The sequence below is a fragment of the Anticarsia gemmatalis genome, chromosome 23 (genome assembly GCF_050436995.1).
Source record: "Anticarsia gemmatalis isolate Benzon Research Colony breed Stoneville strain chromosome 23, ilAntGemm2 primary, whole genome shotgun sequence".
NCBI classification, from domain to species: Eukaryota; Metazoa; Arthropoda; class Insecta; order Lepidoptera; family Erebidae; genus Anticarsia; species Anticarsia gemmatalis.
The window spans coordinates 817,463-832,650 of record NC_134767.1 but is presented as its reverse complement, the minus strand read 5'-3'; the positions used below and the strand labels follow the sequence as shown (position 1 = coordinate 832,650).

Below are 15,188 nucleotides of genomic sequence, written 5' to 3'. Positions count from 1 at the left end.
AAAGGCTAAGCGAATATATATGTTTTCCCTTGGATGAAGTCTATGGCACCACCATATTTTGTCTGATGGCAAATATATAATATGATCTATCTATCGAATGGTTCGTGGTTAACCTAGTGTCAAAGTTGTTCAAGCCGCCCGAAAGGCCTTTGACGTGGCTTACAGACTGTTATCTTTATTGACGACAACCGGGACCGACTTTTTTCGTGCCCTCCGAAGCACGGAGACGCTCAGTTCAAATGCGGTCACCCATCTATACAATGACACAGTGAGCACAACTGGCTGTGAGATAAAATATTATGTTGATGATACGGGAATAAACGCGAACAAGCATTTACCTCGAACTTGACTAATCAACCTGCGACCACGGCAAGTGCAGCCTGCGCCGAAACGTAAGGCATTTCAAAGTAAATGTGTGTTCGCGTGTACTATATCGAAAGTTTAAAAATTATGAGTCATCACAAATTATCGATTTTTTTGCGAATATTAGTTATAGTACGACAACTTAGCAGAAAGCCTTCGCCTGCGTGCGTATTTCCAAAATAAAGTAGCTGTATTGAACCGGGCACTGTCAGCTGCGTAAGTGTAGGCAAAATTCTAAATTGTAAATTTTATATACCTCTGCCGGACGCAAAACTTGTACAGAAGGCTCTCTAGTAAGTAGTTGAAATATATGAAGACACCTAATATAACGATTAGAGATTTCTTGTCACTTAACACACAAAACAAGGTAAAATTAAACTACTTTTTAAATCTTCTGTACAAAAATATATTTCTTAACACACATAATTACTTAATTACTATCAATTACACTGTAAATCCATTCGTAATATTTATGCAATGATGTAAAAAGGACGTTTTTATTAAAGCATATGCCCCTATCTGCCGGGTCACCGTAGAATATTCCTTGAAGGCACCACTTGAAGGACCGCTTTGTGGCGTATATGCCTCCGTAACTTGGACAGAGCGGCACATCTGGGGAAATAAATAAATAAATATTATTGGACAACTCACACACGGTCATTTGATTCCAAACTAAGCAGAACTTGTACTATGGCAACCAAATAACTGGTAAACATACTTATATACTTCTAAATACATACTTATACAGATGAATTGACAACCGGGCTCAGAGCAAATACTCGCGCTCATCACTCAAAGATTTGTCTCGGGTGAGATTCGAACCCACCACACGCGGCGCTACGGTGACCACTTTAACCGCTGCGCCAAACGTGCAGTTTAAATATGAATAATAATATGGGACTAATATTTTTAATGGCGAAACGTATTAATATATAATCCAGAGTACTTGGGTTCTGGAGTACCGATACCTGCATCAAGTGAAACTGGAAGCCGACTCCAACATAGTTGGAAGAAAGGCTAGGCTGATATATTATGTATGAACTTGTAATAAAACCTTTTCTCTACACAAAACAGCTCGATATTTGGGTACCTCACGAGCTCACTGAAAGGAACCTAATGAACCGTGTATGTCATTTGTGATTCTTGAAGCCAAATACATTTTATGACAAGTGCATACATACTATAATGCGAAAAGACTTTTTCCCCGACCAAACAAAATTGTTTTGTAAAACTTACTCAATCCATAAGTTGCACAGAAGATATTGTCATCTCTGTCGAAGCAAAGATCACTCTTCTCCTTCTCGAAGAATATCGGCAGAAGATGGCCGGATGGTCCCCACGCTGTTGTCTGTAGCAATAAATATAATTATTATTAAGTCTATTTACCGTAATACAGGCAGTGTTAGACGAACTCTTTCAAAAACTATAACTTTCGTTATTTTTAATTTAATGACGTACGCAATGCTGATTATAAATGATTTTTGTATTGAACATACCACTTATTGCGGAACGCTCTGACTAATAGGGGTGAAATAGCAATAAAAAAACGCCGCTATTTCAACACATCCCTTAAAAACAAATATCCAAAAAAATATATATTTTTTATAAATTCAAAATATAATATTCCACATTTCACAATCTATTGTGTTACACTAATAAACAGAGATAAAGTTTCATAAATAACAAGACACTTCATTTAAGGCTCGTAAACCAATAAAAACTATTCGCACAAACTTGCGGTCTTGCTAAATTATTAACTGCGACATTAAATAGTACACGTATATTTAAACGACACGGTAACGACACGACACGGTAGCGACACGATACGGTGACGATACGACATTCCACGTTGCCCAAGGTTTAGTTACTCAACTAACCCCCGCTAAATGTACTTCAAGAAACCGGGGGTTACCTATAATTTCTAAAATATTTCTCTATACAAATTCTAAACAATCTGTGCCATAATTCTGAAAACAGTAATAATTTAAGAATTGTAATTCAGATGCATGTTGTAAGTATATATTTTTACCATAAAAACATTCAATATTTAATTTGCAGCGTACGAGTTTATAAAATACCTCTAGAAATCTATTGATTTGAGGATTCATCACTATCGACAATCTGTGCATATAAGATTTAAGCTTATGTTTAAGAAAAAATACGTGGCTGCTTACTGGAAAGAAAGCTAAAGATCGCTAATTAAGCAATTTAATAGCCCCCTTTACACATACTCTATTGCTCTATCTATAAAAGCTGTGTACTGGAAAGGAAATACAACGCACTGCGATTATTTGTCAAGTCCGCGAAGAAAATCGCAAGCGAAGAGCGCGCAGGCTTTCCCGCGCGTAATCCTGTACGCTCCTAAGAACACGCGATAGTGTGTCTGTGTAAGGGTTGCTGTTATTATGTGTACGAGCCGCGATATTTCAATACTTTAATATGTATCCCAACTAGCACACAAGCTGCTTATACAGTCGTTATACAGCCTGATAGTTGCATAAGAGTCGTTCAAATGCTGTACAATTCTCTATAAGTTGTATACTAGCTATTTAAAAAACCCTTTAACAGCTAGGCGGGACAGTAGCCGTTTAGTAGGAAACTAATGACTTATAGTGATATATGAGCATGTAATTGCATCGCTAGACAGCCTAGGGAAGTATAACTGAGTTAATGGAATCTTCTATAACACCGTTAACTGTATAAGGGGACTTTAGGAGATAAAGGAGTTTAAACGGAGTTATGCGTTGCGCTTATAGCGCTCAAGAGCGTAAATAAGCTTTTTGTAATGCCTTAGGTTCTATAACAGATTTTTTTAGGGCTAGTGTATTACTCATCTATAAAAGAGTTGCGTAGGTCTTTAATAGCGCCTTGAGCGTTATATCAGATATTTATATGGCTTCTGTACGGCAAATAGATGAATAAGGTATCATTCGAAACATTTTTACAGCCATGGGGATTACAGAATTATGTTAAGCACCTAAAGCGCTATAACCGAGTAATATACCTTTATACTAAAGCTTAAAATTATTATCATAATATATTTACATAGGTGCAGTGGTGGTTCAGTCTGTCAACTGTTTTTAAAGAAAAAATAAAATAAAATAAAATAAAATAAAATAAAATAAAATAAAATAAAATAAAATAAAATAAAATAAAATAAAATAAAATAAAATAAAATAAAATAAAATAAAATAAAATAAAATAAAATAAAATAAAATAAAATAAAATAAAATAAAATAAAATAAAATAAAATAAAATAAAATAAAATAAAATAAAATAAAATAAAATAAAATAAAATAAAATAAAATAAAATAAAATAAAATAAAATAAAATAAAATAAAATAAAATAAAATAAAATAAAATAAAATAAAATAAAATAAAATAAAATAAAATAAAATAAAATAAAATAAAATAAAATAAAATAAAATAAAATAAAATAAAATAAAATAAAATAAAATAAAATAAAATAAAATAAAATAAAATAAAATAAAATAAAATAAAATAAAATAAATTGACCCCTAAAAGTACGAGTAAAATGCTGGTGTGCGACCAAAACAATTATATTGAAGCACTCCTATGCCACAACTGCAAAACCTTGAGGTCTACAACAGCAAACACTAGAGCCTTTGTACAGCTTAAGGCGCTAGAGCAGATGTAACCAACTCTGAGAGCTGCTTGATCGAGACGCCATTATAGCATTTGGTAAACATATTTTTTGAGGTTATTACGATCTTTTGAAGATCATATAAATCTATAGCCTGGTAACGTTAACATAATTAAAATCATTTTTTATTACCTATAACCCTAATTAAATTATCTGTAACCCTCAAAGTCTTATTTATGTTCAAAATACAATTTCCAAATCCACATATCTATATAATTTTTGCACTTAAAACTGAATATTTTGAGGGCGCATGAAAATATTGACGATAATATACATATATATTGACAGCAAACTTGAACTGGCACTTTCATATCACGTACACAAAGAAATAAAAGCGATAGACTACTTGTTATTTTAATAATCCAATCCGTAAAAATAAAATGTCTCCTCATTTGTCACTGATGATTCATTTTAAAAAAATATATTTAGTTTACACCATAATAAACCGACTATATTACTAATTTAGAGCGTTAGCATTTATAACCGTTACACAGTAGCGCTAAAATAAGGTAAAGGTGGTATAATCGCGCTGCAAGAGCTTTTTCGAACGCTCGTGGCGCTAACCACCTCTGTACAACAGCTGGTAAGCGCCACGAAGCTGCGAAAAAGCTCTTGTAGCGCGATTATACCACCTTCATCTTATTTTAGCGCTCCTGTATTACTACTATACTACGTACTATTATAATTACTATTTACGACCACTGTAGATCCAATGTCGCGCTATAAGCTGGACAGTATGGGCCTATTTGACGCTACAAGAGATCTGTAGCCGCTTATAGAACCACTATACTTCTTACTAAGGAGCCTAAGGCGTTATAAAAATCCTTTAACCGGCCATTGTACAGCTTGTTATAGCGCTTGTGTGCTAGTTGGGATGTATGTAAGCAAATTATAATTTACTAGCTTTTACCCGCGACTTCGTCCGCCACCTGAAATTTACAATGGGAATGCGTCATTTTCCCGGGGTAAAAAGTAGCCTATGTCCTTTCTTGGGTATCAAAATATCTCCATACCAAATTTCATGCAAGTTGGTTCAGTAGTTAAGACGTGATTGAGTAACAGACAGACAGACAAACAGAGTTACTTTCGCATTTATAATATTAGTATAAGTATTTTTCAAAATATTCATGTCGTGCCCAATTCGTGTACTATAAAGACACGTAAAATAAGAGGTTAAAATAATTAATTTTATTATACACAGCGAGAATTTTCAATGAGTACCACATAGTCTATACGACGCTGATATGGACGCGAGCCAAATTTTATATCACAACATTATGTTTATTTGGCGAAAATTTCTACTTATTTCATGTTATTTCATAAGAAACGCTTTATAGACTGAAAGTTGAGAGTATAAATCTATACTAATATTATAAAGCTGAAGAGTTTGTTTGTTTCAACTATCCGCCAGGTGGCGCTGCAAAGTAAACATTGGCCTGCGTTTGTGCTCGCGACAATAATCATTTAAAAATACTTATCTCAAAGTTTTCGGATAACTGAACAATTATTTAGTGACATAACTGTGCAATAGTGACGTAAAACTGTTTTCTACAAAAACTGAACAGAAATTGTGACAAAAAACTTAAACTATATGTGACGGAACAATTTTCAAGTGAATGTACAAAATCTCGTGTGAAGTGTATATTATTAGGCGTTTTGGACCATACATAAACAAGGTACGCAATATATCACACTTAGAATACACACATAATTGACTATTACACGACAAATTGAAAAATCGACATATAATCTATCCGTTAAGAAAAAATATTCAAACCTTTGGCAAAGAAAGTAGCGCACCCCGTGGATAATAGCAATACTATAACCGCTAATAATTGAGTTGACTGCCATCTAGCGAGGAATAGTGCCAACACCAAACCGTTAAGCTCCTAACTATCGATCGATCGATAAGCTTACACAGTGTAACAAAAGGTGGCGCTTTATAATAAAAATGGAATCAAATATTACCATTCGTAAACATCGCAAAACTAGCTCGCTCAACGATATATCTGCAGATCACACTGCATTGTTTGACACAACAATGTATAGTCTTCGAGACTCTTCCCTTAACAGCAGCCAAACCGTACTAGAATTACAGGAAAAATTGCAGGAATTGTCCAACAGTATGGAAAGCGCCCATGCTGAAATAGAAAACTTAAATGCCGAAAACATGAGACTGAAATCTGATCTTCAAAAATGCAAAAATCTTATAGAAACGTACAAGAAAATAAATTCAACTGACATAATAAATATGACACCCGCCTCAAGCCGCAAACGTAAAATCAAGTTATTGAATAGAAATCTGACGCCCACAAAAAGTAACGCACAAACCGAACAACCTATGACAAAAGCGCAAGGCGCTATAAACTTTAGCTTTGAGGAGAGAGGAGAAACACCTAATACTCTAACCAAGACCGGCATACCGAACACTGAAATTGCAGCAAGTTCCCCAACACCGAATATAGCGACACTAAAGGAAATTCCACCAACACAGACTGTAATTGTGAACTCGAAAAAGAAGAATAAACAGCATGAACCAAATATAAAACATAAAATTTGTATTTTAAGTAGCAACAACAAAAATAAAATTCTATCAATTGCCAAAGATTCATATCCAAACAGACAGGTTTGCCATTATCTTACGCCAAATTGTAGTATCCAATATCTCATACAAAATCTGCACAAAAAAATTGTAACATACACTAAAAATGATTATTGTGTTATTATGATTGGGCATGAGGATTTTAAAAAAACTTATAATTATTTTGATATTATATTTAACATACGGGAAACTTTATCAAAACTTCAACATACAAATATAATACTATGTCTACCAACATACAAACTCAACAATCATAGTGTAATGTTTAACTGGAGAGTTGAGACCTTTAATAACTTACTTTATCTTGATGTGCACACCCACCGCTATGCCACAATACTTGACTCTAACTTAGACTTATCTTGGGACTATACTATGTACTCTAAATTGAATGGACATTTAAATAATTATGGCATTAAAAATATTTTTGACAACTTAAAATATTATACTAATGACTGTGAAGACAATGTACCATGTACTGATTACTATAAATCAAATTTACAATCAAATTTACAATTTAATGAATATGATGACATTACAATTAATAATGATAACAATTTTTTTCTATAGTAAATATTTATATATTTTACACCAAAATATAGCCGGTTTATTATGTAAAAGTGATACCCTCTCTGTTTGTATTAATGAACTATTAGATAAAAGGAAATCCGTGGATGTGATATGTGTCACGGAACACTTTATGTTATCAGGCTATGAGGCCCTGCTTGATTTGCCCAATTACTATTTGGCTGCCTATTACAGTAGGACAAATAATAAAAGAGGCGGAGCATGTATACTATTAAGAATAGGGCTTTGTTGTAAGGAATTAACACAGGTTGCTAAATACTCACAAATGGGTATTTTTGAATGTTGTGCAGTAGAAATAATAGAATACAAATTGGCAATTGTATGTATCTATAGGACGCCAAATCCAGGTATGCTACACATATTCTTTAGAAAATTAGAACAAGTTTTGTTAGAAGTTAGTAAACATAAATATGAAAATATAGTGATAGCTGGTGATTTCAATATCGATGTCCTGAAAACAAATAATATTACAACAGAGTTCAAGTGCCTTCTAAACAATTTTAATTTAAAATTAGCTTTTAATAAACCAACACGCTTAAAAAATCTAACATGTATTGATAATATAGCACATACTTTCCAAAGGCCATGTAAAACTGAAATATTAGAATTAGCCCTATCTGACCACACTGCGCAATTATTAGCATGCCCAATTAAAAATAAATGTCTTCTTAAATACTGGCGAAAGAAACAACGTGACTATTCAACAGAAAACATTATTAAATTCAAACATTGTCTCGAAAATTTATCCTTTAGCGAAATCTACCAAATGGATGATGCTAATAAAGCATATGACGTGTTTATAAATCAATTTAAATTGTTTTATGATCTATGTTTTCCATCCCGTATGATAACCATTCATGTAAATAAAAAACCACGATGGATTTCACAAGGCATCAAAACATGCAGCAGAAAGAAACGTCACCTCTTATGGCAATATCGTCAAAAACATACACAAAATAATTTTATGAATTATAAAAAATATAATAAATTATTCAAAAAAATTATCGCACTGACAAAACGAGCTCAAAATTGCTACAAAATTAACACTTCCACTAATAAAAGCAAAACGACATGGCAAATAATTAATAATAAACAATATCATATTCCAAATGACAATATACAAAAAATTAAACTTGACAATAAATATATAACGGACCCTTTAATAATTGCAAATACTTTTAATAATTATTTTGTTGACAGAGTTGTACCATTGCCACATTATGGAACAAAAGCCACATCGCTTATAAAACCGATGAAAAATTCGATGTTTATGTCACCCTCTACACCAACCGACATACTTAATATAATAAAACTACTGAAAAATACTAAAAGTGTAGGCCGCGATGAAATAGCAACAAATATAATAAAATGTATAGGCCATTTGATATGCCATCACCTGAGCTATATACTGAACCTATGTATAAGTCAGGGCATTTTTCCTGAAAGTCTTAAAACTTCCATAATTAAGCCTCTGCATAAAAAAGCCAGTAAGGAACTGACTGAAAACTATAGGCCAATCGCACTGATATCAATTATGTCCAAAATATTTGAAAAATATATATATAATCAAATCTATACATATTTTGATAAAAAGCGCATATTTTGTCCCCAACAAAAAGGTTTTAGGCAAAATATGTCAATTAATATGGCCATATATGATTTTTTGCAAAATATTATGACAAACATAGACAAACGAACTCAAGTTTGTTCTATATACTGCGACATGACCCAGGCCTTCGATTATGTAGATTTTAAAATCCTAACAAACAAACTTGAGTGCTACGGCGTCAGAGGAAATGTCTTGGCACTGGTAGAATCGTACCTAACGAATAGGACTCAAATAACAGTGGTATCTAAATTAAATAACAGCACAAAAACAGAGGTGCTGCACGCATCTAATGAGCGCCAAATTAGGTATGGCATTCCGCAAGGGAGTGTGCTTGGCCCACTCTTATTTGTCATTTACATAAATGACCTACCTAGCACCACCAAACAACCGATGACTCTATTCGCTGACGACAGTACTTTGACTATAGCTTGTAACAACCTTGACACTTACGAATTTGACATTAACAATACTTTGACATCAACAATATTATGGCTGAACAATAATAATTTGAAAATAAATTTAAATAAAACCAATATAATGCACTTCAGCCAGCGTGTAAACACTCCATCAGCAATAGAAATAAAATACGACAACACGACAATAAAACAAGTAGACAGCACTAAATTCCTTGGTTTAATTATAGATAAAAAACTAAATTGGAAAGAGCACATTCAATATCTTTGCGATAGACTAAGTAAGTCGTCATATGCTTTATATAAACTATCACCAACGGTGACCTTAGAAACACTACTCGTAGCATATCATGGACTAGTAGCTTCTATCCTAAGGTATGGCATTATTTTCTGGGGCAACTCAACTAATAAAATGTTAGCATTCAAATTGCAAAAGCGATGTGTGCGTGCTATGTTCAGATTAAAAGTAACCGATAGCTGCCAACCATACTTTCTGAAGCACAATATATTGACGTTACCATCACTATACATCCTTGAAACATGCATGTTTGTAAAAAAGAACCCAACGCTTTTTCCGCGCCTGTGTGATACTGTGCAACGCAACAGGCGCGACAATGATCGCCTGCGCTTATACAGCGCTAAAACTGCCCTTATGGGTGATAGTATACTCTGCATGGCACCGAAAATTTATAATAAATTACCGAAACAATTGAAGAATTTAAATATTGATATGTTTAAAAATAAAGTTAAAGATATGTTATCGAAAAAATGCTATTATAATATTAACGAATATCTGAATGATACATTTTAGTAATTTTATGTTAAATATTGACATTTTGAATTATTTTTATTATCTTTATTATTTACATTATTTTGACATTATTGTGATGACATCTCATTAACTGACATATTTACATTAATCATTTCTGCTCATATTACCTTAAATTATTGATGTTGTATAAAACTACGTACCTATTATTATTATTATTTTTTTATTATTATTCCACCTAACATTTGCATGCCAATTATTGGTAAAACATGTTGATACGCCCTGATATGTAACTAACAACTTATGTAAACCACACATGTTTTGAGCAAATAAATATCTTTATCTTTATCTCTTTATCTTTGAACGCGCTAATCTCGGGAACTACCGGTCCGATTTGAAAAATTATTTCAGTGTTAGATAGCCCATTTATCGAGGAACGGTATATGGTAAATATCATCACGCTACAACTAATAGGAGCAGAGTATCAGTAAAAAGTGTTACAAAAACGGGGAAAATTATGACCCATTCTCTCTCGAAGTTGCGCGGGTCAGCTAGTTAAGTAATATCATCAGACTCTCTCGCTCGCACTTACATATTGTTTCTGTGATATATTCTCAGTTGTCTCGTCTAGCACTGTCTGAGGTGACAACTGGGAATTTTCTTCCTACTTGTATTTCCAGTTGTTACCCCGGGACGGTGTGTCTCTTTCACCGGTTAAGCCTTCCCACTAGGTTATGGGAGTTAGGGAACTCCGGCTTTCCGGCGTTTGAGTAGATATTTTTTATAAACTTTTTTTTATAAGACAACTTCCTCTCTAAGAATTGCTCTTGTGTCGCGGGGACTTTTACAAACATACAAACAACGGACATAAAGTACAACCAAGCACGATACAACTATTTGTTTAACTATTTGAATTGCACTAATAATTGTACCGTGTAGGCATCGAACCCACGATCCCTCCACGCAATGGTATTTGCGTAGCGACTTTACCCACTGCGCCACGGAGGCAGTAAAACTTAAAAACTATGCCTCTTATTCATAAACACACTATAAACCTATTTCAGTTAAAACACTCCTAAAATATGTTTTGTCTTTTTCATTTTGCTAAGGAGTGAAAGAAACAAAACACTTTATAAGCCTTTCATAACTTCACATATTTTTATGAATAAGAGGGTATATATCTTCCATGACAAGTAAGAGAAAACCACTTACAGCGGCTTCTTCAAGGTCCTCTCCATCATCCGTATGTATGCAAGCCTTTTGTATGTTCCCCTCCAAGCTGGTGGGGTCTTCCATGACCAGGAGTGCGAGGTCATTGATCGCTGTGCCGTCTCTCTCCGTGTAGTTCTCGTGTAGAATAACACTGTTGATCTGCAAAGAAAGTTTTTAATTCTTTATTTAGTAAATCTAACTTTAAACAATAATAATTAAACTATACATTAAATTAATACATTAAATATTAATTTTATATGTACAAACGAAAAAAAAATAAAGGAATTAAATAAAATTAAAATAAGGCATCATACAATATCTCCGCATCGCCGTCCTCGGGTAACGTGCCCAGAAGGCTGGCAGCATTGTCATGTTGAATGGCAATGCTTATTATAAAGAAAGTATGTTTTACTAAGCTAATGAGCTGTCTCTGCAGCGCAATCATAAGGCAGTTTCAAGAGGTCTCGGGTATGGTTAGTGGTCAACCTAGTGCCAAAGTTGTTTAAGCAACCCGCAGGCCTTCGACATGGTTTAACGACTGTTATCGTAGTGTATAACAACCGGGACCTAATTTAAACGTGCCCTCCGAAGCACGGAAACGCTCAGTTCAAATACCACTATGCGGTCACCCATCTATGGAATGACCGCGCCAAGGGTTGCTTAACCATACGACAAACAAAAACTATATTATGGATACAAGTCGCGATAGTTTAAAATTGAAACATGTTTTAGACTCACCCTATGTAACTGTTCGTTGCCGTCCATGACATGTAAATTCCCTTTGCCTAGGAAGACTAGGATGTCTTTTGGTTCAATCTGCTTCCCTGACAGTAGCGTGCATCTGCCACCTGGAAAAAACATTCAAGCTATTATTTTTTTAAAGAAAACTCTAAGAATTGCTCTTGTGTCGCGGGGACTTTTACAAACATACAAACAACGGACACAATGTACAACTAGACCCGAAACAATTATTTGTGGTTCGTGCAAATAATTGTCCGTGTGGGAATCGACCCCACGACCTCCCGACGTAATGGTAGGGGCGTGGTGACCTAAGCCACTGCGCCCCGGAGGCAGTCAAAATTAAATGATCTATGTAAAGAAGTAGATAGTATTTTAAGTGGACAATAGCCACCTTTACACACACACTCTATCGCACGTTCTTAGGAGCGTTAAGGATTACGCGCGGGAAAGCAGCGCGCTCTTCGCTCGCAATTTTCTTCGCGGGCTTGACAGATGAGCGCGGCGCGTGGTCTTTCCTTTCCTATTACACGCGCGCTCTTTCACGCGCGATTGTTGTTTCATGCGCGATAGAGTGTGTGTGTAAAGGTGGCTGTTTTATTTGATCTCGGATTATTGGATATACGTATTTTAAACAAAAAATATAAATTCATAGCTACTTGTGTCTCATAAGTAAACTAAACGAAATTGTGTTATTTCCTAGGCCTTGATTTCTCAATCAATCAAATTCATCCAAATTGGTTAGCCATTTTTATATTAAAACAGACACACATGAACAAACGTCGATGTTTTTAAACATTATTCCATATTGTAATAGTTTTCAAGTTCATAAAATATATTCAAACCGTTTCAGCCGTTAGAGTTATAGAGAAACTCATGAACAAAAATATAACTCTAATATTATCTTTTCACTTATTACCAAACAAAACTTCAATTCCAAAGCGAAAAAATAAACTGAGAAGCGCCTGAAACAAAAAAATACTCCCACCTTTCTGACACTACGAAAAAAGTTCTTTTAAAATACAAATATCGTTACGCAAACTCGACTGGAAGTCGGCCATAATGAAATTAGCCCGAGCACTTTTAAAAGAAAAAAATAAAAAAAGGTAAAGTGGCAACTTGCGCGCGAATTGCGGGCTCTTTTGTCAAAGTTTCCATAAATGGATAATAGATGTCGCTAGCTGTCGAAGTTTGTTGAATGTTTAGATTTTTTTTTTAACTTTTGTGGTGTGATAAGAATGGGAAAAAATGGCTCCATGGCGCAGGTGTTAAGGCGGTTGCCACGCCACTACTAGTGTGTCGGGAGATCGTGGGTTCGATTCCTTCTTAGAACCAATATAATATGAATGATAATTGTTTCGGGTCAGATTGTACTTTGTGTCCGTTTATTTGTAAATAGTTTTAATACATTTTGTATACACGAATTGCATATAGCTTTGTACATCAATATATCCCATTTACAAAAAAAAACAACATGTCTCGAATTACAAAGGATGTTTTTCACATTAGGATAAAAATAACTAAAATTATACGAGTTTAATTAATTTCATGGCATGCTCATTCAATCTTGATTATAATCAGCGGTCACCACAAGTTTTTTAAACAAAAATATCAAAAACTGAAAAATGTTGGGTTCCGTACCCAAACGGTAAAAACGGGACCCTATTACTGAGACTTCGCTGTCTGTCTGTATGTCTGCCACTAGGCTGTATCTCATGAACCGTAATATTTTAAACGTTATTTTTATTTACAAATGATGTATCTTTTTAGTTGCTATAAATAAAAAATAAAACATATATTTTATACTTATATTTACTGGCAACACACCAATGACTTTTCGAAGTTATGTGTGTATTAGAAATAATGATCACATGCTCTAACGGTGAAGGAAAACGTCGTGATGAAACCTTGCATGCCTAAAAATTTGTTTATTACATTTATTGAGGGCATGCAAAGTAACCAGCCCGCACTTTGCCAGCGTAGTGGACTCAAGGCCTACCTCCTCCCTCATTACGGGAGGAGACCCTTGCCCAGCAGTAGGACACTAATGGGTTAGATTTATTTATTTTATTATAGACTAGCTGACCTGCGCAACTTCGCTTGCGTCACATAAGAGAGAATGAGTCAAAATTAACCCCGTTTTTGTAACATTTTTTACTGGTACTCTGCTTCTATTGGTCGTGGCATGATGATATAATATAGCCTATAGTCTTAACTAGCCTAACACTAAAATATTTTTTCAAATCGGACCAGTAGGTTCTGAGATTTGCGCACTCAAACAAACAAACAAACTCTTCAGCTTTATAATATTAGTAAGTATAGATCAATCATGCGGGCCAAGAGGCAAGGCTTACTACTAAATATGCACAAAGTCCCCAACTTTCTAATCATTGTGGTGGACTTAGGGCCTAAACCCTTTTTGTGCTAAGAGAAGCGAGCCGCTAGCAATATCGCTGTCAACTAAACTTTTCAAACTAACGAGAAACGCTAAAGCTCGGAACACACCCTCATTAAAAAAACCACACTCGGCTGAATTTAAAACTAGAGCTTTTACAAATGAGTTCTAACACCTTTACAAGAACTACGCATGCAACTGCGCATGCGTAGCATAAAGCAATAGTATGTACTAGAACATTATTCTGACCAAACTCCAATTTCGGGCAGAATAATGTTGTCTAAATACATAATGCGATGGCATCGCCATGTTTCTACCAATTTCTAAAATTATTAAATATTTCTATTGATGAAAATGACAGTATATAGAATACAACCACGTTCCGCAATAAACAAAGTTAGTCCCATGTAATAGCGAGCGAGCATATGCCATTTACTGGGCACGTTACCAAACTCCGAGCTCCTACTGAGAAATTACCATATGTAAATAGTAATTTACCGACCCGTGAATCGAATCCAAGCCATCGACAATCAAATACGTAGTGTATTTGACCACAACATAGAGGCAGTAAAAAAAACAATTATTAATTGATTTTACAAAACAAACAGAAACAAAACAAAAACTGTGTCACACCAAATCGCAATACTTACAATTGTCGAGTTTTCTTTGAAACATTTTCTAGCAAGAGCCTTAATATAAAAGCAGCATTTTGATATCGTTTTAATTTCAAAGTACAAGGGAGAGAATGGAAGGTGAATGGTGATTGTTTTTCTACACCTTGGTATGTTTTTTGTTTTGTTTTTCAAAAACAATGGTCGCACGGTTTTGTTTCGTCTTT

The 15,188-nt window shown here is 34.3% G+C and overlaps 1 protein-coding gene across 3 annotated transcripts in view; it reads right to left on the bottom strand.

Moving 5' to 3' along the window:
* Nucleotides 1-760: 760 nt before the first annotated feature.
* Nucleotides 761-15,188, bottom strand: part of LOC142983172 (uncharacterized) — a 34,618-nt gene continuing 20,190 nt past the window's right edge. For all 3 annotated transcript variants that reach the window (XM_076130052.1, XM_076130051.1, XM_076130053.1), the window contains 4 exons: nt 11,956-12,065; nt 11,218-11,376; nt 1,600-1,711; nt 761-975 (listed from right to left, as the gene is read on the bottom strand). In XM_076130052.1, coding sequence (XP_075986167.1) covers nt 794-975; nt 1,600-1,711; nt 11,218-11,376; nt 11,956-12,065 — 563 coding nt within the window. In that variant the 3' untranslated portion in view covers nt 761-793. The remainder of the gene's footprint in view (nt 976-1,599; nt 1,712-11,217; nt 11,377-11,955; nt 12,066-15,188) is intronic.